The 21,148-nt window shown below is 42.3% G+C and overlaps 3 protein-coding genes across 3 annotated transcripts; all 3 read left to right on the top strand.

Moving 5' to 3' along the window:
- Positions 1 to 3,238: 3,238 nt before the first annotated feature.
- On the top strand, positions 3,239 to 8,872 carry LOC135508320 (UDP-glucose 4-epimerase-like). The gene is made up of 11 exons (XM_064928420.1): positions 3,239 to 3,410; positions 4,896 to 5,029; positions 5,253 to 5,368; positions 5,561 to 5,674; positions 5,956 to 6,132; positions 6,283 to 6,396; positions 7,264 to 7,330; positions 7,490 to 7,575; positions 7,714 to 7,791; positions 8,009 to 8,123; positions 8,485 to 8,872. Exons 2-11 carry the CDS (start codon positions 4,909 to 4,911, stop codon positions 8,550 to 8,552), a joined length of 1,056 nt encoding a protein of 351 aa, XP_064784492.1. The 5' UTR covers positions 3,239 to 3,410; positions 4,896 to 4,908; the 3' UTR covers positions 8,553 to 8,872.
- A 677-nt stretch (positions 8,873 to 9,549) lies between these two features.
- Positions 9,550 to 13,958, top strand: zbtb8a (zinc finger and BTB domain containing 8A). The gene is made up of 4 exons (XM_064928419.1): positions 9,550 to 9,861; positions 11,563 to 12,422; positions 12,517 to 12,686; positions 12,797 to 13,958. Exons 1-4 carry the CDS (start codon positions 9,797 to 9,799, stop codon positions 13,115 to 13,117), a joined length of 1,416 nt encoding a protein of 471 aa, XP_064784491.1. The 5' UTR covers positions 9,550 to 9,796; the 3' UTR covers positions 13,118 to 13,958.
- A 611-nt stretch (positions 13,959 to 14,569) lies between these two features.
- On the top strand, positions 14,570 to 18,288 carry LOC135508316 (hydroxymethylglutaryl-CoA lyase, mitochondrial-like). The gene is made up of 9 exons (XM_064928415.1): positions 14,570 to 14,711; positions 15,069 to 15,158; positions 15,390 to 15,497; positions 15,695 to 15,790; positions 16,008 to 16,156; positions 16,325 to 16,388; positions 16,557 to 16,745; positions 16,856 to 16,981; positions 17,243 to 18,288. The coding sequence occupies exons 1-9, from the start codon at positions 14,613 to 14,615 to the stop codon at positions 17,342 to 17,344; spliced, it is 1,023 nt and encodes a 340-aa protein (XP_064784487.1). The 5' UTR covers positions 14,570 to 14,612; the 3' UTR covers positions 17,345 to 18,288.
- The last annotated feature ends 2,860 nt before the right edge of the window (positions 18,289 to 21,148 follow it).

The following is a 21,148-nucleotide window of genomic DNA, read 5'->3' as shown; positions in this document are numbered from 1 at the left end:
CACGGTGCATTGTGGGAGATGCAGAAGTAGATCCCTGTATAGTTGGACAGGGCTCTGGGGGCTCTGGAGATGCGAGGGGCTGTGCAGGAGAGGAACGGCATATAGACATGTGAGCTTACATTCGGGCTGTTTTGACACAACATATCCACATGGCTTTTCAGAAATGTAATAATGTAGTGAATTTTAAAAATATGATCTATAGCTAAGCGCTAAGTTATAAACCTATAAACCATGTAACAGCAACAATTTCTATACTGTATTCATGGTCCAATAGCTTCTACCAGACTGATGCTATAATAATAATTGATTATAGTCACCAGAGTAGCATGGTCCCTGTCCAGTCAGCCTCAGAGTGGTCCCTTTCCGGCTGGCTGCCTCTCTCAGCTGACACAGGTTGGGGTAGGTACATCCATCAGAGCCACACACAGAACCATGTGCCTCACACACACACTTAAGTTCTGGTTCTCCCCTCCCACGGCCACTCCCCCTCCGTCCTCTCCTGGTTCTCCTCTAGACGCAGCCAGCTACGGTGCTGGAGGGGCACCCCAAGGATCGGACTAACACACACACTCACACAGACACACACAACCACACCCCAGCCCAGGCCATAGCACCTGCGTCCTACAGCAAGCACACACACACACACAAATGCTCTCCGAGTCAAACACAGACAGAGCAATTTCTTAATAGAAACTTACAGAGAGAGGAGACACCAACGTATATCCAGCACCAAACTGCAGAAGGGTTTTGCTTCTGTAGAGTCAAATCCCCTGACTCAGTCCAAAGCTCGAGGAAGTTGGTCCGGCTGTTAATCTGTGAAAGCCTGTGGTTCATGGGGCGGCAGGTAGCCTAGTGGTTAGAGGGTTGGGCCAGTAACTGAAAGGTTGCTGGATTGAATGCCTGAGCTGACAAGGTAAAAATGTGTCATTCTGCCCCTGAACAAGGCAGTTAACCCATTGTTCCCCAGTAGGCCATCATTGTAAATAAGAATTTGTTCTTAACTGACTTGCCTAGTTAAATAAATAAAAACATGTGTTGTTCTTCTCTGAGCTGAATAATAATGTTCCCTTTTGTATTTAGTGCCACGCTTTGTTTGGGCCTCCTGGATTGTTGGATTTTTATCTGTGCTTGTTCCAAAAGTATTTTGTTGACCTTTCTCAAATATTTCCCCTCATGTTCCCCCAGTTTTAGAGAAAGCAGTTGAGGTGTGAGGAAATTGTACCCCCCAAATTCTCATCTCTTCTTTCCTCCCTCTTCTCTCCTCCGTCACAGTGTCTGCCTCCGTCACAGTGTCTGCCTCCGTCACAGTGTCTGCCTCCGTCACAGTGTCTGCCAGTGTTCCTTGGCAAGGCAGGACTGCCGCAAGGGTTTCAAAAATGGCACAACATATTATTTCATATAGGCATTCATGTGGGGATGCCTCCACTCCTTTATATCTGTCAACTGCACAGACCATAAGGACCTTACAGATGACACACTGAAACACACATATACAATAATATGACATCTAAATGTAGATTTTATGATGAAATCCTTTCGGTTGTATCATCCCTCTCTCTCCCCTTGTCTCAGAGCCACACTCTCTAATGGGGCAGTGGGACATTGCTGGGTCTGGCAACTTTTCGTGTACGTCAGTGAATCTGTCTGCATTTTGGGAATAGATGGGAAAGAGTGTTATTTAATATCAGTTGTACTGTGCAATTTTGAAACATGTTTTTTTTCTTCTTATTTGTTAAAGAAATTGTTTTAGGCCTACAAACAAAGAGGCATTGTTCTGCCTTGAGGGTTCGTGTTTCATTAGCGAAGACCCACTGGGCACAGATGTCAATTTAATAATGTCTATTCCACATTGGTTCAGTGTAATTTTATGGAAATTACGTGGAAACAACATTGATTCTATCAGTGTGTACCCATTGGGGAGAGTATCAACAAGCTTATAAATGTATTGTGGTGTGTGTGTGTGTGTGTGTGTGTGTGTGTGTGTGTGTGTGTGTGTGTGTGTGTGTGTGTGTGTGTGTGTGTGTGTGTGTGTGTGTGTGTGTGTGTGTGTGTGTGTGTGTGTGTGTGTGTGTGTGTGTGTTCTTCGATGGATTTTTATAATTAGCGGGTATCGGCCTTAATCTGCTCTGCATGTTCTACGTTGTACACTGAGGATATTTTTGCAGAATTCTGCATGCAGAGTTTCAATTTGGTGTTTGTCCCATTTAGTTAATTCTTGTTTGGTGAGCGGACCCCAGACCTCACAACCATAAAGACCATGGGTTCTACAACTGATTCAAGTATTCCTAGCCAGATCTTAATTGGTATGTCAAATTTGATGTTCCTTTTGATGGCATCGAAGGCCCTTCTTACCTTGTGGATAAACTCCCATATCTATTGGGTGAAATACCACAGTGTGCAATCACAGCAGCAAGATTTGTGAGCTTTTGCCACAAGAAAACGGCAACAAGTGAAGAACAACCCATATTTGTATTTTTATTTATTTTCCATTTTATACTTTAAGTATTTGCACATCGTTACAACACTGTTTATCGACATATTATGACATTTGAAATGTCTTTATTCTTTTGGAACTTTATGAGTGTGATGTTTACAGTTCATTTTGTATTGTTTATTTCACTTTTGTTTATTCTTTACTTCACTTGCTTTGGCAATGCCAATAAAGCCCCTTAAATTGAAATTGAATTGATAGAGAGGGAGCGAGAGAGAGGAAGGGTTGAATTGTTAGACTTTTTTCTGAAGTTTCCATGCCTTAAATGTGGGCATAGATAGGTACATCTGGCCTCTGGCCAATAGTGTCCCAAGCTCTCTGCCACCACAGTCACTGTACTGTCTAATAGTCAAAGGCGTGGTTTCCATCGAGTGATTTCTGACGTCGGAGCATGTGAGGCTTCCTTGTTTGACGCAATTCACGTATCAGTGCCAGGAAGTTAGCGCAAGTGGTCCGTAGATTTTCTAACTGAACCGGGTGACTTTACAAAAATAAAAGTCCTCTCTGATAAATAGAAAATAGACCGTATTTCTGTAAGTCAAATATTATAATTCTGATAATACAATTATAACATCTTAAGTCTCCACGAAGAGAAAGCTCTACTGCAGGAATATATGTTTAAATAGTCATGAGGAGGCACAAAAAAGTGAATATTATTCAATCCAGTAAACATGGCTTTTATTTTGAAAAAAAAACAGCTATACGCTACCGGATGTAGTATCTGATTGTTCTGACTTAACACAGCTCCACGTCTCTCTCTGAACAGGAAGCAAGAAATATGTCAAAACAGGACAGGGAGAGACGTCCCTTGTTTCAGGTGATAGCTTAATTCTGTCAAAGCAGTCCTTTACACACTCCTATATTCTTCGGACGTCTTCCTTCCCGGGAATACAATTAATTTGGTGTAAAGGACGTACAAGTAAGTATTTTCATTCATTAATGATTTTCTGGGTGAATGATACTGTTAGGATTTATCCAGTGATGACAGTTTAGCAATAACTAAAATCAGAAGAGTTGAATGAATGTTTACTTGTTTACTGCCGCTATAAACTGTATAATGGATTTAAGACTTTAGTGGCGGATGACTTATGACAGACAGGAGAGAGTCAAGCATAACATAGCAGTCCAATGACATTTTATAACTGACTGATTATGCTGATGTGTCTCCTTGATGTCAGGAAATGCACAAAAAAGGCCAGGAATCAGTCATATTCCAGATCATGTTCAATGCATCTACAGTGTAATCTGATATTAGGGACACTGGCAATGTTCAAGAGGATCAAAACCGTAATGTCTCATGGGTAAATTGTGACTGACTGATCTACAAATAATAATGAGTAGTTATTTATGATGTAAAGTTATAAATAGGTTTGTAGATCGGTCAGTCAGTCACAATTTACTCATGATACATTATGGTTTTTATCCTCTCGAACACAGCCTCTCTTTACTGCACCAATGTTATCTTTTCATCCTCTATATCCTGGTCGAACAGGTGCACTGAATGGTGACGTGGGACTGGGTGGGGTGGGGGACTGAAATTGAATAGCCGAACCGCATACCTCTTAAAAAAATTCTAGCTTGACAAGCCCTCCAGGTTTTATGGGTTGCTCTCTTAGACAAAAGGTAACCTGGGCTGTTCCTGAAATATTATTACAGTCTAATGAAAGTCAGATGAAATCAAAGTTTATTGGTTGTGTACACAGTTTGTGTTACATCACAAACAAAAATATAAACGCAACATGCAACAATTTCAAAGATTTGACTGAGTTACAGTTCATATAAGGAAATCAGTCAATTGAAATAAATTCATTAGACCCTAATCTATGGATTTCACATGACTGGGCAGGGGTTCTGCCATAGGTGGGCCTTGGAGGGCATAGGCCCAGCACTTGGGAGCCAGGCCCAGCCAATCATGAGTTTTTTCCATGAAACGGCTTTGTTACAGACAGAAATACTCCTCAGTCTGTAATACCAACACTTTACGTTGGGTTTATATTTTTGTTCTGTGTAGCTCCTAACAATGCAGTAAAATGTCAAACAATTCAAATGTATGGGAAAAAATACAAGAAATTAAGAATGGTGGGGCAAATCTGATTTAATAAGCCAAATAGCACTGTAGCAGTAATCAAATGCAATCTATATGTATGTACACTGGGAGAAATTACACAAGATGAGCAGGGAACATAAACTCTCTTAAGGGTTAGTGCATTCCTATAATCACACCATGAGTTGTTCATCACAAAACATGCTCCTCCGCATTTGTTTTTCCTGCAAAGCTCTAGTCAGACATTTATCTTTAGGATTTCAATAAGGTCGATCTGAACACGTCTCTAGTATGTTGCTGTGTCCGCTAATGTTGTTGTCATGTGTGTTGCTGTCGTGTGATGTGTTCTGTCTTTGTAAGGCAGGCATTCAGGATGGCACAGAAGGTCCTGGTGACTGGGGGAGGAGGCTACATCGGCAGCCACTGTGTGGTGGAACTGATTGAGGCAGGATTCTGCCCCGTGGTCATAGATAATTTCAGCAATGCTGTCCGAGGTAAGTGTCCTTAGTTTGCCCGGTGTAACTTTGAGAGTGATAGTGATGTAACGCACTTTATCTGTTTGACAGTTACTGCTTGTTTTGGGTGAGAACAGTTACAGTAAAGGTGTGTGTGTGTGTGTGTGTGTGTGTGTGTGTGTGTGTGTGTGTGTGTGTGTGTGTGTGTGTGTGCACATGCATGTGTGTTGATCATTGTTCTACATCCTGGTGTTTTATGGAGGAGAAGGAGATGTCCCTGAGAGCCTGCGGAGGATAGAGAAGATCCTGGACACCAGCATTGAGTTCCATGAGCTGGACCTGCTGGACCGCCCAGGCTTGGAGAAGCTTTTCAAACAGGTTAGAAACTACACTCATCCCTGCTGAACAGTGTTCCAATGCATTTGCTTTAATTAGGCACCAGAGTTTTACTCTTCAGGTCATGTGTTCCGGGACAGCTCCTGGCCCTATTATTAGTTTTGCTCAAGACATCACTCACCTTTGTCTTTATTAAGTGTTTACTTGTTTGTCTCTGTCTTAATGTCTTAACAGCATTCATTCAGTGCTGTAATGCATTTTGCTGGTCTGAAAGCGGTGGGTGAGTCAGTTGAGCAGCCATTGAGGTACTATCAGGTTAACCTCACTGCAACCATGAACCTGCTTGAGGTAAGTTAGAACACCCCAATATCAACTTGCCTTGCATCATTTGAAGTGACCTATTCTGTAATGGCTGCTTTCCGAGAACTGCCACCTAATTGCATGAGTGCCGGTGTGTATTGATTGTCTTTTACTTTATGAGCAGCTACTAATGTTTACGCGATGCTTGCAATAATCTCAACCAACCTCGGGATGTTAGTCTGTATGCTTAAGCGTGTGTGCTTTAGATTGCTGTCTCAACGGCTGCTGTCCGTGTGTGTGTGTCGTGTGTGCATCTGCATGTCTCCCAGGTGATGCAGACTCATGGCGTGCGCAATCTGGTCTTCAGCAGCTCGGCCACGGTGTATGGAGACCCCCAGCGGCTTCCCATAGATGAACAGCACCCTGTTGGGGGGTGCACCAACCCCTATGGCAAGACCAAGTACTTCATAGAGGAGATGATTATGGACCAGTGTAAGGCAGAGAAGGTACTGTACCTACCCCAGGCTCTCTATTCTTCAACACACACCCTGACCATCTGTCACATACATCCCATGCATGATAGATGTCCTGAATAACAGTTTGTATAACAATGTGTATAATGATAATAATGCCCATACTACTTCATGTATTCCCAGGACTGGAACTCGGTGCTGCTGCGGTATTTCAACCCCATTGGGGCTCACTCCTCTGGGCTCATCGGAGAAGACCCTCAGGGCATCCCCAACAACCTGCTGCCCTATGTCGCCCAGGTAACCACAAATAATGTTTATCCACCATGAATGATGTGGTATCCCACTTTGAACTATTGGTTTTCTAATTTCTGTTATTTTCACCGGGATGTAGTTTTGTACTCTGAACAAGAAATATAAACGCAACATGTAAAGTGTTGGTCCCATGTTTCATGAGCTGAAATATCCCAGAAATGTTCCATAAGCACAAAAACCTTGTTTCTCTCAAATGTTGTGCACAAATTTGTTTACATCCCTGTTAGTGAGCTTTTCTCTATTGCCAAGAAAATCCATCCACCTGGCAGGTGAGGCATATCAAGAAGCTGATTAAACAGCATGATCAATACACATGTGTACGCAATGCCACAGATGTCTCAAGTTTTGAGACTTCAGGAATGTCCACCAGAGCTGTTGCCAGATGATTTAATGTGAATTTCTCTACCATATGCCACCTACAAACTTGTTTTAGAGAATTTGGCAGCACATCCAACCGGCCTCACAACCGCAGACCACGTATATGGCGTGGTGTTTTGCGAGTGGTTTGCTGATGTCAAGGTTGTGAACAGAGTGCCCCCATGGTATCAGGGGAGTTATGGTATGGGCAGGCATAAGCTACAGACAACAAACGAAATTGCATTTTATCAATGGCAATTTGAATGCACAGAAATACCATTACGAGATCCTGAGGCCTATTGTGAGGCCCATTTTCTTTTAAGGTATCGGTGACCAACAGATGCATATCTGTATTCTCAGTCATGTGAAATCCATAGATTAGGGGCTAATGAATTGAATTAAATTGACTGATTTCCTTATGAACTGTAACTCGGTAAAATCTTTGAAATTGTTTCATTTTTATATTTTTGTTGAGTATAATTGACTTTAACCCAGGTTGCCATTGGTAGAAGAAAACACCTCAATGTGTTTGGGAATGACTACGACACTATTGATGGAACAGGTAATGATGACTGACTTTATGCTTAAAGAAAAAAGAGGGTTGATTGATATTCAATTGTGTTTTCAATCAATCAGTCATAACCTTGTCTGATGGTAAATGTCAAATCATATTTATTTTACAGAAATGCATCCAATTGAGAATAATCCTTCTTCTCTTTAGGAGTGCGAGATTACATCCATGTTGTGGATTTGGCCAAAGGACACATAGCTGCTCTCAAGAAACTGAAGGACAATTGTGGATGCAAAGTACAGTATACAGGCTGGCTTACCTGACCCCACTGTTACATGTTTCATGTGTCCTGTCTTTCCTCATTCATTCACAATTGCTCTTGTCTCATCCATTGTCTTATAGAAACGTGACATTTTCCCCTCATCTCCCTCTAGGTGTATAACTTAGGAACAGGAACGGGTTACTCTGTGCTCCAGATGGTAAAGGCTATGGAGAAGGCCTCAGGGATAGAGGTGAGTGACTTAACCCTTTTTTTAAACTTCAGAGCCTTCATCCATCAGTATTCCTGTATTTTATATGTATTACTTCTTAATTACAGGGAATGGAATCTTTTTTAGGTCTTCATGTGTAGAAAGCAGCTACTTCAAGCGATACCTGTCTGACCGCTAATTTCAGACCAAACAATTTCACGTGGGGGTGGTTGTACTGTTATGATTGTCTTTGCCACAGATCATGTACCTGATTGCCCCCCGACGAGGAGGAGATGTAGCGTCCTGCTATGCTGACCCCCGTCTGGCTGAGAAGGAGCTGGGCTGGAAAGCTGACTTCAACCTGGAGAGAATGTGTACGTAAACCTTTATTGAACTCCCTACCACTTGCTGTAACTGTTACCCTGAGTTTATACATCATTTGTCATCACACCACGACAGCCCCAGTCCTCAGCACAATCCTGATTCTATAGAGCATAATGTATAATGTATAATAATACGGGGTGGCAGGTAGCCTAGCTGTTTAGAGAGTTGGGCCAGTAACCGAAAAGTTGCTGGTTCTAATCTCCGAGCCAATTAGGTGAAAAACTGTCAATGTGTCCTTGAGCAAGGCACTTAACCCTAATTGCTCCTGTAAATTACTCTGGATAAGATCAATTATCTTCTGCTAAATGACTCAAATGTAATAATGTCATGCCTCTGGTAATGTCTTCCAAGGTAAGGACCTGTGGCGCTGGCAGTCCAAAAACCCAACCGGATTCACCAATAACGGCCCGCCTTCATGAGATGTTAATCTCATTGAGTACCTTCTTCACTTCCTCCTAAATTACTGGGCCAAAGCAAAAAATATATCACATTCACACATGAAGAGACCTCAAGACAAAATGAATGATTTATATTTCATAATGATTTAATATTATGTTGTTGATTCCTTATAGCTACTTACACTAAGACGACTATCTAATGCTTAGACAAAAAATACCATGTCTTATCTCTGTTTGTCTTGTCATTTATATACATTTATATTGTCATAGACATGTTCTGTAATTATTTAATAGTTGAGTCTAGAGCCATAAAATGGGGAAATAAAAGAAATTGTATTGTGTTTTGATTTCATTGGTGACCCTGGTAAGCGTTTGTGTGTTGGGGTGGCAGTGTAGCCTAGTGGTTAGAGCATTGGACTAGTTACTGAAAAAAAAGTTCAAATTGCAAGTTCAAATCCCCGAGCTGACAAGGTACAAAATCTGTCGGTCTGACCCTGAACAGGCAGTTAACCCACTGTTCCTAGGCTGTCATTGAAAATAAGGATTTGTTCTTAACTGACTTGCCTAGTAAAATAAAAAAAATTGAGGAATATTTCTTGCTAATACATTTATTTATTTAACTAGGGAAGTCAGTTAAGAGCACATTCTTATTTTTAATGATGGCCGAGTGGGTTAACTGCATGTTCAGGGGCAGAACAACAGATTTGTATCTTGTCAGCTCGGGGATTTGAACTTGCAACCTTCCGGGTACTAGTCCAACGCTCTAACCACTAGCTACCCTGCCACCCCCGGTAATAAAGGAGTATAAATACAGGAGTAAGTTCAAGTTTATTTTGTTGAACAATATTTCTGTTATTTTTTATTGATTATTTGTTTTAAATTTTGATTTATCAGGGGGCGCTGCAGCACCCTCAGCACCATGCTTCCTGTGGCTATGGGATAGGCTATGTTTTTGAAACAGATAATCTGTTCAAATTGTGTTTTAAACAAAAATTAGGAGGATCAGGTATTTTAGGAATGTTACTATTTCAATACTTTCCCATTTCAAGGCCGAAAAAGGCGAGTATAGTCTCTAAAAGGGGCACTTGTACTTTAAGTGGCTCCTTGGCCCTCGGGCGCTCAGTTAAACACCCACGTCAGCACTGCCGTTTTTTCTCGGTCTATAAACGGGTTTCGGTCTTTAGGGCTGAGCAGGAAGTGGAGCGAATGTGTACCCCGAACCAGTAAAAGAAGGAGTAAAATTGCCAACTAAAAATAAATAAAAAATGGCAATGGTGACAGAGATGGGGGCGAATTTGGCATATCGGGCAACGGGCGAACCAAATCACCTGTGAGTATCGATACCTTTGTCGTGGGTAGAGCATTGGCAGAAACAGAGAGCGCGGGTAAGCAGTCTAGCCTATAGGGCGTAAGCGGGTCCTGCGGACATCGCTCGCCTGAGGAAAATGCACTAGGTTCCGCAGCACGGAAATTCTCTTCGCTGCTCATAGCCTACTGAGCTCTGGAGTTTGGGCATGAAAGGGGTGATCAATGGAACCAAAATCGGGTGTGAAGGTGATGCGGTCCGTTGGCACCTGGGATATAACTATGATTCGTATTTGTTTGTGCATGATCGATTGAAGTCTACCATAATATCTTTGTTTTACTGTAATTCCATTGTGCCGGAGCTGTAAGTGGGCGTCTCTCCTGCGCTCGCGCACAGGCACTGAAGCTACCCGATTTTATTTCGATGCGCTGTAGTAGCCTATTATTGTTCACATTAATTTTAAGATATGGATGCGTAAATGCTTTTGAATTAAATGGTATATTGATTTATATATATTGGAGGGAATTAGTTCGTTGTTTTCATTTCTAGGGTATCCACACCAACCGGGCGTTAAGTGGGCGCAGTGCTGCATGCAGCTCTTCGTGTATTCCATATACTTATTACGAAATGCTGATTTAAAAAAAAACGTTATCAGCTAATTAGATATAAGTAATTAGGGATAAATACATGGCTAAACGAGAACATGTTGACATGGTTTTAAACAACCATAACCTACAATAAATCCACAAAGCAAATATACCCACTGTGCACATTCATAATGTCTCATTACTGTCATTTTCTATTTGTGAAGAGTTTTCTGGTGAGGGTTTATATTCTCCTGTGGGATGATTGTAGGGTTTCGTTACCCGATGGTGTCAGTGAGTCGGGTGTAGCCCCTCAGATAATAAAGCGCTTGATTGACGGCTGAGGCAACCACTCACGGTGCATGTTGGGGACTAGTAGGCTGACTCTGAAGAGTTGGATCAATGGCGTATATAAAACCTGGATTGTATATTTATGTATTGGCCATTGAGAGGCTTTGAAGCCACGAGTCGGCCATATTGGCACTCCCTAGTAGGCCTAGTCCTCCATAGGAATGAATGGAATACTGCAGTATTTTAATTAAATGTTTCAAAGACTTAAATACATGTACTTTTGTCCATCTTTTTTTTGCTGTGGTAGGGACAGTAACATTAGTCATCTAAAAAAATATAATACTTAAAGGAATTTAAAAAAATATTGTTTACAGTTATTTTATTTGTATGTTTAACTCACATAATATAGTTTAAAAGTATGGATTAAAATTAATGTTGCAAAAATGAATGTAGACATTAATAAAGTAATTACTATAGCTTTCAAATATTTTTTACAAAGTGGGGGAGTGCCAAGATAGAGGCACAGTGGCTTCAACACAGAGCCCCACTAGTCATCTAGTGTGTATATAAATCATTGAGTTGGATTGGCTCCACCTAGAAAACAAAAGGCAGTCAGTGATGGTTACACAAGAGGATGAGAGTTGCAAATTTTGGGGTGTATAATTGTTTTCATAAATAATTAATTGAATTCACTTTTATTTCGGTTTATCCTGATGGTGTGAATTCATATTTGTATGTTGAATGATTTTACAATCCAGATCATGTGATCAGTCTCAACAATTTTCCTCTTTATTATAATTTTTGTGTGACATTATATTCACCTGTCACATATGTCTGTTGTGTGTTGCAGACAGGCCCAGCGGTGGTACCATACGGACATCACAGCCGATCACCAGAGCTATCTGCTGAAGCAGTTGGATAATCAGAGGCGTCAGGAGCTGTTCTGTGACTGCAACGTTCTGGTGGAGGGACAGCTTTTCAAGGCCCACCGCAATGTCCTTTTCGGCAGCAGCGGCTACTTCCGTATGCTGCTTTCCCATGGGGCCGATGACAACGCTGAGCCAGTCAGCACCTCCTTCGAGGTCTTTAGCCCCGACACGTTCACCGTCATCCTGGACTTCATCTACTCTGGACAGCTGGACCTCTCCAGCCACAATGTGATCGAGGTGATGTCCGCTGCCAGCTACCTGCAGATGAACAACGTCATCAGCTACTGCAAGGACTTCATCAAGTCCTCCCTGGAGATCAGTGCCAAAGAGGATGATGTCCGCTACCTCAGCTTGTCTGAGAACAGCTATCCTCAGGCGGGTAGGGAGGACAACACCATAGACCACCAAGCAGCCACCTCCACCAGCCCTCCCTCTGCCCTCTGGACCCACGACAGCTCCAGGCCCCAGTCCTCCAGGTACCTGGTGAAGGAGTTGGACCTGGATGCTGCAGTCCTGAAGCAGGATCTCAGCTCCCCTCAGCCCAGCCAGCAGCACAGCCCTGAGGTGGAGGTGCTGCCGGATGCAGAGGAGCCCCAGTTTGCCCGGCCTCGTGCAGAGCGCAGACGGAAAGGGGCTGGCAAGAGGAAACCCTACTGCATGCACTCCTCAACAGATGAGGCCCTGGCCATACAAGAGGCCCGGTCACAAACGGCACAGAAGGCAGACGAACTGTATGCCACTCTACCTACCATTGTGGGTGTTGTGGGACTCTTTAACAAAGGTGAGCGCGGTGATATTATTATTGACCCTTACTAATGATTAGGTTCTTAGGGTTAAAACAGGTTCTAATTAATGTCCCCCTAATCTCACTTCAGACCCTAACCCCTCCATGCGCTTCAAGTGCCCGTTCTGCACTCACACGGTCAAGAGGAAGGCAGACCTGAAGAGGCACCTGCGCTGTCACACGGGCGAGCGGCCATATCCCTGCCAGGCCTGCAACAAACGCTTCACCCGCCTGGAGCACCTTCGCAGCCACTTCGAGACGGTGAGTCATCTAGGGCTAAAACACGGTGGGCAGATTTACAGGTGTAGACATTCTATTAGTGTTTTTCCTGTATAATTTCTCAATTTGTTTCCCTGATTGATGCTCTACAGATCCATCAGGCCAGGAAGCTGGTGTGCAGGAAGTGTAAGCGTCAGGTGACAGAGCAAAGTGGACGGGTAGTGTGTGAGGGCTTGCGGCGCTACCGAATGTGTACTGAGTGCATCCAGGAGACGGGCTGTGAGGATCTGCCTATCGATGGCCTGGAGGGGGCTAGCGAGGAGCCTGCCCTGTTGCTGGGGGTGGACGGGGAGGAGGAGGATGGAGACACACAGAGGAGTTGGCTGGTAACCGATGATGACGACCTGGCAGAAGACTCAGGAGCTGACCTTATCATCCAGGAAGTGGAAGACAGCGATGAGGAGCTTCAGTGAAAGTGTGTGTGTGTATGCTTGTGTGCTTGCTTGCTTGCTTGGGCACTTTTGTGTATGAGTGTCTGCTATATTTCTCAACGTTTATTGTCAGTGATTATATATAAATAAGCATCCACATTTTTAATGACTATTCATTGGAGAAAGTTATGTTGAATAATAATTGTTTATAACTGTAAATATTAGAATTTGTAATATAATAGACTGCTTTTATCCTGAACAAGATGTTTTCAAGCTTCTATTTTCAGTTTAATATGAAAAGAAAAAGTGTTTGATATTCAATGTACAATGTTACCATTTTGTTTGTCAGCTTTTATCTTTCTTTGCATCAAGAATATTAACATTAATATTATCAATATTATTTCCAGCCAAATACTCCTCACACCTTTGATGTTAGTGAGGATTTTAAGAGACGTCAAAGGGAAGTCAGTGGTGTTTATATATGTTTGCCAATGCCTTTCATGTTAAGTCAACTACAGTGGACAGTGTTTGCACGTTTTTGTGTAGAGAATATTTTACTCTTTTAATTGTTTACTATTAATTGTTTGTTTTTATTTACAAATGAATTACTACACATTATTTTGACCAAGATATTGTTGATGTATCATTCATGTTTATTTATTATCTTTTATACTTATTTTACACACATAAAATTTATATTTTTATAAGAATTCCAAGTTGACTTTGTTTTATTGATTCATCAGGAAATGTCTTTCAATTTGAGTTTGATTATCTATGGTGGGGTCTAGGGCCATATTTCGGCTGTTCTTTGCTCACAAATGTTTTATAATGTTGTAAACCATTTGAACCAAAGTCAAAATAAAGGTTACGAGATAGAATAAAACATTAAAGTTAAAGACACTACAGTCACTCCCGTTCATGATGTAACTTCGCTTTCCAATATCCTTTTCAAAACAATTTGAGGTGTTTCAAGTCAACTTTACACCTGGTGCAAATGAAGGCTATATCTGGGCTGGTCAGTAGGTGGCAGTAATGTACTACTTTTTTGTGGAGTAGAGGACCAGCAGAAGAAATTGTTGTATGCTGATGCAATGAAGAAAGTACAGTAGGATGGGTCAAAAGGTGAGAAATCCTGAGAGTATACGAGATTTGACTTCAGAAGAGTTACAGGGTGTGTTGAGTGGTGGTGTCCCGTCCTCCCAGGCCATTGGCATGGTGCAGGAGCAGATAGGGTCAAAGTAGTGGAATGGGGATGAGTTAACTGCAGAGAATAACCTGGGTGTATGAGACATTACTGCAGAAGACTTAATGGGGTGGTGATTAGAATTTTGAGGAAATAGTGGTATATAGGTGTAGGGTTAGTTGGTGGTGCATTTTTTTCCTAAGAATAGGAATAATGATAATTTAACGTAGGTAGGCCGGGGCTGGCCTCACACTTCAGTACAGTAGGTGGCGGTGTATGCACCTTAAAGTTGGATGCTATCTGCCAACCCAATCCCAAAGAAGAAATTTACGTCACTGCTAAGGCTGAACGAACATGGCGGCTGTCATGAGATTTGTCAACAGAAGCAACTTTGGTTCGAGAATGGGTCATCAATGTTTATCCTTCAGTTGTTCAGCAGCAGTGGCGAAATCAGTAAGTCCGTGTGATTTCTTTCTTCAACGTCTCTCCAGTGCAGTGGCTTGCTTTTTAAATCCATTTTTTATTTGATAAACACAAGTGCCTGTTATTACCCTAATTTAGCTAGCTAAGATTACTACAGTACTAGCTAACTGTTGGTTAAAATTAATGATAAAGACTGCTTTTAAAATGTGTGTGAAATACTCTATTTTGGTATAACGAGCAATGTCATAGCCATAATGTGTGTGTGTGTGTGTGTGTGTGTGTGTGTGTGTGTGTGTGTGTGTGTGCGTGTGCGTGTGCGTGTGCGTGTGCGTGTTTACTTGTCGTTAGCTACGTGTACTGTCTCACACTTACCTCTGTTGTTGACAGGTTCAGGTTGGTGCATCTGCAGGGAAGGCTCTCCCACAGAGGGTAAAGATAGTGGAGGTTGGACCCAGAGATGGTCTTCAGAATGAAAAGGTGTGGTAGTATTCCACATTATTAGGATTTTATACTTTTTTTGCTGAGTCCACCGGTGAATTACATATTTTTTTGTGGTCCATTGAATAGAGCAGATGTGGCTGGGTGGGCGTCGCTCAAACTCATGAGGAACCAGGAAGTATTTTTACAGTTCTGGGGAACTGTGTCAAAAGTCACCTGTTGCAGATGTTATTGTCATAACTCATGTCTCTCTCCTGCTGTCCCTGTTAGACTCTTGTCCCTACTGAAGTTAAGATTCACCTGATTGACATGCTCTCAGAGGCAGGCCTTCCTGTCATTGAAGCCACAAGCTTTGTCTCTCCAGAATGGGTCCCACAGGTGAGTTTACTAGAGTGTTTTGTTTACTCAACATGTCCGTTCACATTGTATATTCCAGATCATCACTGAATATCGGTGTCCATGTGACGGCCATAGTTTACTTTACAGATGTGTATTATGGATACTGTATTCATTCAACTATGAAAATAGTTGCAGTTGTATCATTTGTGATGTGTCCTGTCCCTCCTGATTGACAGATGGCCGACCAGGTAGAGGTGATGAAGGGGATCAACAGACGGCCTGGTGTGTCCTATCCCGTACTGACCCCCAACCTCAAGGGCTTCCAGGCAGCTGTACATATCTCTGATTGGCTCCATGCACCCGTTACTGTGCTTACTGTGTCACCTCAACATCAAATAGACACATAACAGAAACACAGAGATGTTTGAGTAACTCATGTAACTCAGTAACTTAATAATTCCATCAAAGCTAATTATTAAACCATTGTAAGCACTGTGGTATTTTTAGACTGTAGGTATTGAGCAAGTATGTTGCTGGTTATTTTCTCAGGTGAAGGCAGGAGCAGCAGAGGTGGCCATATTTGGGGCTGCTTCTGAGCTGTTTAGTAAGAAGAACATCAACTGCTCTGTGGATGAGAGCCTGCAGCGCTTTGAGAAGGTCACCAAAGCAGCCAAAGAGGCCGGTGTGCGAGTCAGAGGGTAAGATTGACAGACAGACATAGGGAGAGGCAGAGGAAGAAAATGGGAGCGGTCGTGATTTTCAATGGGAAAGTCTGTCAAATGCTGTAGGGTTGTTTACAGTTCTCTAAGAAGTCATGTTGTTTGACTCCAGGGCATCAGTCTCACCTCCTTGCTCTGTTCCCTCAGGTATGTGTCATGTGTGCTGGGATGCCCATATGAGGGCCAGGTGTCACCAGACAAAGTGGCTCAGGTGAGTTCCTCTGACTCAGACCAAGCCCAGCATTCTATTACTTGGCACTGAGAACTGTCTCTTCATCTTCCCATATAAATATAATTATACTCCAAATAGATTTTATTAACAGTGTCATAGAGGTTTAAACGTGCTTGAATATTTCACCTGTTGCTTTCTCTAATGCAGGTAGCCAAGCGTCTTTATTCCATGGGTTGCTATGAGATCTCTCTGGGCGACACCATAGGTGTGGGTACACCGGGCGGCATGGCTGAGTTGCTGGAGGCAGTGAGCAGGGAGGTGCCTGTTGACGCCTTGGCAGTCCACTGCCATGACACCTATGGTCAGGCTCTGGCCAACATCCTCATCGCCCTGCAGGTACTGCACAGTAAGACCTGAAACTGAGTGCAATATCGAGGACTCCTCTGATTTGGTGTATAAAAAGTACTGCAATACTTTTGGCATGAAGATGTTGTTTGTTTTTGCAGATGGGCATCAGTGTTGTGGACTCATCTGTGGCTGGCCTGGGCGGGTGTCCATATGCACAAGGGGCTTCTGGGAATGTGGCCACAGAGGATGTGGTGTACATGCTACATGGACTCGGCATTCAGACGGTGAGAATTCACCTCTTCCCACTCTTTCTTTATCAGTCTCCCTCTTTCACTTCCTCCCTCAGTCCAACAGTCTGGCAATCTGTAACGAGAAAATGTTCTATTTCCTGTGTATTGAAAAATGAATTGTCTTCAGTGTTTACTTTTAACACAACATGTTTGACCTGGAGGAGTCCCAGTTCCCTTTTTAAACTGGTCAGTACACATGTAAAGTTCCCTGTTTCAGTGTGTGACTCTGTTGTCCTCCTTCTCCCTCTGTCTCAGGGAGTGGACCTGCCCAAGCTGATGGATGCTGGAGCGTTCATCTGTCGTTCCCTGAACAGAAAGACTAGCTCTAAAGTGGCTCAGGCAACCTGCAAACTCTGAACCTGGCTCCACGAAGACCTATTAGAGGGATGTCACAAATGCTACCTACAGACATGGCCAGAAGGCATTACCAAGGCAAGGCACACACACACCTGTGCCACTTAGATGTAATATACTTTGATTTAGCTGTAGATAAAAACGGTTGTAAGAACTGTGTGTTCTGTTATTTGATATAAGTCAAGTACCTTTTTTATAAATGAAAACATCCAAATAGTTGGAAAGCCTTGCTCAAGTGGTGCCTTCTCATTCTTCTCATGTCTTCCATACACCTGGTGCCTTGTTGTCCTCTCCCTCTGTGTGTTACATGATCATTGCAAATGCACAAATTGTTTATTCAGAGTAAATTATGCTGTTGAATATGTATCTCATACCAAACTTGAATCAACAGAAAGTTAAATGAAGGTTTTATTGACAGTTATTGTTGTATTGACCATTTTGGTGTACAAACAGCCTTGTCCTTATTTGTCAATCTTCATGTTCAGCCAGCTGTTCGAACTGTGGCTAAGGGATGAGTAATGCCAGTATATTGCAGTAGGTATCTAAAACAGACCTTGATGTTCGCAGAGTGGAATAGAAAACAGATCTATTGATGAGAATCAACAAATTGATTTATATTATGGGACAGGGAGTCACAGGATTTAGCCATTGTGTTGTCATGTTTGTTATTGTCATCTTTCAAATCTTCCGACTATCCTTCCTTGAAAACCACTTGGGATTTGCAAACCTACCATATTAGGGCAGTAAAGTCCGTCATTCCAGCAGTTGGAATAGAATTTTAATGTTTTCGTCTGTTTAATTCTTGGTTTTGGTGTGTCTCATTGTGAATGTAAATATTTATTGTAAAAGGTTGCACTTCTGAAATGACACTGTTAGACAGGTTTATCATAATCTAAGGAAGCTAAATTCTTTGCTGTATTTAAATAAAAAAAATAATTACTCTTTAATGAATGTGTTATGCATATTTAATCAAACAAATGGTATTGTGCATTTACAAAGCCAGTGTCTGTGACACAGCTACGGAAGTGTAGCCAAAATATGACACATGATGAAGCATGACACTGCCTACCCAACCAGGATATAGAGATGAATCACCTAGAGTTCTGGTGAGTTTATAACACTAGACTAGTTGAGGAATCCACATTGGGGAGGCAGGTAGCCTAGTGGTTAGAGCGTTGGGCCAGTAACCAAAAGGTTGCTAGATCAAATCCCTGAGCTGACAAGGTAAAAAGCTGCCGTTCTACCCCTGAACAACCCACTGTTCCTAGGCTGTCATTGTAAATACGAATTTGTTCTTAACTGACTTGCCTAGTTAAATAAAGGTAAAAAAATACAGTGGGGCAAAAATGTATTTAGTCAGCCACCAATTGAGCAAGTTCTCCCACTTAAAAAGATGAGAGACATGTAATTTCCATAGGTACACTTCAACCATGACAGATAAAATGAGGGGGAAAAATCCAGAAAATCACATTGTAGCATTTTTTAATGAATTTATTTGCAAATTATGGTGGAAAATAAGTATTTGGTCACCTACAAACAAGCAAGATTTCTGTCTCTCACAGACCTGTAACTTCTTTAAGAGGCTCCTCTGTCCTCCACTCGTTACCTGTATTAATGGCACCTGTTTGAACTTGTTATCAGTATAAAAGACACCTGTCCACAACCTTAAACAGTCACACTCCAAACTCCACTATGGCCAAGACCAAAGAGCTGTCAAAGGACACCAGAAACAAAATTGTAGACCTGCACCAGGCTGGGAAGACTGAATCTGCAATAGGTAAGCAGCTTGGTTTGAAGAAATCAACTGTGGGAGCAATTATTAGGAAATGGAAGACATACAGGACCACTGATAATCTCTCTCGATCTGGGGCTCCACGCAAGATCTCACCCCGTTGGGTCAAAAAGATCACAAGAACGGTGAGCAAAAATCCCAGAACCACACGGGGGGACCTAGTGAATGACCTGCAACGAAGCCTACCATCAGTAACACACTACGCCGCCAGGGACTCAAATCCTGCAGTGCCAGACGTGTCCCCCTGCTTAAGCCAGTACATGTCCAGGCCCGTCTGAAGTTTGCTAGAGAGCATTTGGATGATCCAGAAGAAGATTGGGAGAATGTCATATGGTCAGATGAAACCAAAATATAACCTTTTGGTAAAAACTCAACTCGTCGTGTTTGGAGGACAAAGAATGCTGAGTTGCATTCAAAGACCACCATACCTACAGTGAAGCATGGGGGTGGAAACATAATGCTTTGGGGCTGTTTTTCTGCAAAGGGACCGATCCGTGTAAAGGAAAGCATGAATGGGGCCATGTATCGTAAGATTTTGAGTGAAAACCTCCTTCCATCAGCAAGGGCATTGAAGATGAAACGTGGCTGGGTCTTTCAGCATGACAATGATCCCAAACACACCGCCCGGGCAACGGAGTAATTCGTAAGAAGCATTTCAAGGTCCTGGAGTGGCCTAGCCAGTCTCCAGATCTCAACCCCATAGAAAATCTTCGGAGGGAGTTGAAAGTCCATGTTGCCCAGCAACAGCCCCAAAACATCACTGCTCTAGAGGAGATCTGTATGGAGGAATGGGCCAAAATACCAGCAACAGTGTGTGAAAACCTTGTGAAGACTGACAGAAAATGTTTGACCTCTGTCATTGCCAACAAAGGGTATATAACAAAGTATTGAGATAAACTTTTGTTATTGACCAAATACTTATTTTCCACAATCATTTGCAAATAAATTCATTAAAAATCCTACAATGTGATTTTCTGTAATGTTTTTTCTCATTTTGTCTGTCATAGTTGAAGTGTTCCTATGAAGATATTTACAGGCCTCTCTCATCTTTTTAAGTGGGAGAACTTGCACAATTGGTGGTTGACTAAATACTTTTTTGCCCCACTGTATATAATAATTAATTCATGGCACTCCAAAACCAATCAAAGGCAGTACCATTGAGATACTTGTAAACCATAGGACGTACTGTACAGGAATCGAATCGGAGTCTTCTATGGACTAAGGGCTGGGTGTTATCTGTATCGCTGAAGTTCAGTGTTACAGCGTGATAGAAATGTGAAGGCAATGTTCCCATGTTAGCGGAGACTGCATTCACAGTAAACGCTGCATATGTCTGCTCAGTCGAAAATTTAGATTGCGCAATCTGTAACGCTTAAGCTATACTGATTGAATGGAACCCTAACCGTCATCTCAGTTGTGGGAGGTAATGGTTGAGTCATGTTCTGAGAGGTTGGGATTTTGCACTTAATGTAAAGCAAGTGATACAGAACAAACAGGCAGTGTTTGTCTTCCACACCTAGTAGTAGTAGGCGACAGAGAACCTGACGGAGAAGCTGGACCTGCTATACTGAGATTGCTTTAGCTTGCTTACACTTCAGAGTCCCAGAAAAACATTAAAATAAAATGTTGTCCTTACCTGGTTGATACGTATGAGCCAACAATGACTTGGACATAAACATCAGAGAAATTCTGACTTCTAAATGAAAGTGTACCCTAAAGCAATGGTATGCCAAAAACCAAGACTGTGTTGGGAACATCTATTCACTCTCTGTGAATGTGTGTACATTAATGAATGAAACATCCTGTATAACAGGACTTTATTGCCCTGTGCTGCTGGCTTGGTCCTGTATGTCACGTTGGGCTGTTTTAAGGTCCTAATTAGATATGTTCTGATCTAGTCACTCAGGCTAAGTCAGACAGAAATGGGGCCAAATATCGAATATTACTGAGTACCGAGTTACCTGAAGAGTAACTTTCCAGATAAAGTGAAACAGGAACAGGAATGAAGTCCACTA

Source organism: Oncorhynchus masou, chromosome 21 (assembly GCF_036934945.1).
Source record: "Oncorhynchus masou masou isolate Uvic2021 chromosome 21, UVic_Omas_1.1, whole genome shotgun sequence".
In the NCBI taxonomy this organism is placed as follows: domain Eukaryota; kingdom Metazoa; phylum Chordata; class Actinopteri; order Salmoniformes; family Salmonidae; genus Oncorhynchus; species Oncorhynchus masou.
This window is presented reverse-complemented; position numbering and strand designations above follow the sequence as displayed.

What these genes read in the sequence shown, in the direction of transcription:
- zbtb8a (XM_064928419.1), top strand. Translation starts at nt 9,797, where the DNA reads ATGGCAATGGTGACAGAGATGGGGGCGAATTTGGCATATCGGGCAACG. An exon ending in TGTGGGACTCTTTAACAAAG is followed by an intron (nt 12,423 to 12,516) that starts GTGAGCGCGGTG and finishes ATCTCACTTCAG; the next exon opens with ACCCTAACCCCTCCATGCGC. An exon ending in TTCGCAGCCACTTCGAGACG is followed by an intron (nt 12,687 to 12,796) that starts GTGAGTCATCTA and finishes GATGCTCTACAG; the next exon opens with ATCCATCAGGCCAGGAAGCT.
- LOC135508320 (XM_064928420.1), top strand. Translation starts at nt 4,909, where the DNA reads ATGGCACAGAAGGTCCTGGTGACTGGGGGAGGAGGCTACATCGGCAGC. An exon ending in TGGAGAAGCTTTTCAAACAG is followed by an intron (nt 5,369 to 5,560) that starts GTTAGAAACTAC and finishes ATGTCTTAACAG; the next exon opens with CATTCATTCAGTGCTGTAAT. An exon ending in AGGACAATTGTGGATGCAAA is followed by an intron (nt 7,576 to 7,713) that starts GTACAGTATACA and finishes ATCTCCCTCTAG; the next exon opens with GTGTATAACTTAGGAACAGG.
- LOC135508316 (XM_064928415.1), top strand. Translation starts at nt 14,613, where the DNA reads ATGGCGGCTGTCATGAGATTTGTCAACAGAAGCAACTTTGGTTCGAGA. An exon ending in CAGCAGCAGTGGCGAAATCA is followed by an intron (nt 14,712 to 15,068) that starts GTAAGTCCGTGT and finishes TGTTGTTGACAG; the next exon opens with GTTCAGGTTGGTGCATCTGC. An exon ending in ATGGTCTTCAGAATGAAAAG is followed by an intron (nt 15,159 to 15,389) that starts GTGTGGTAGTAT and finishes TGTCCCTGTTAG; the next exon opens with ACTCTTGTCCCTACTGAAGT.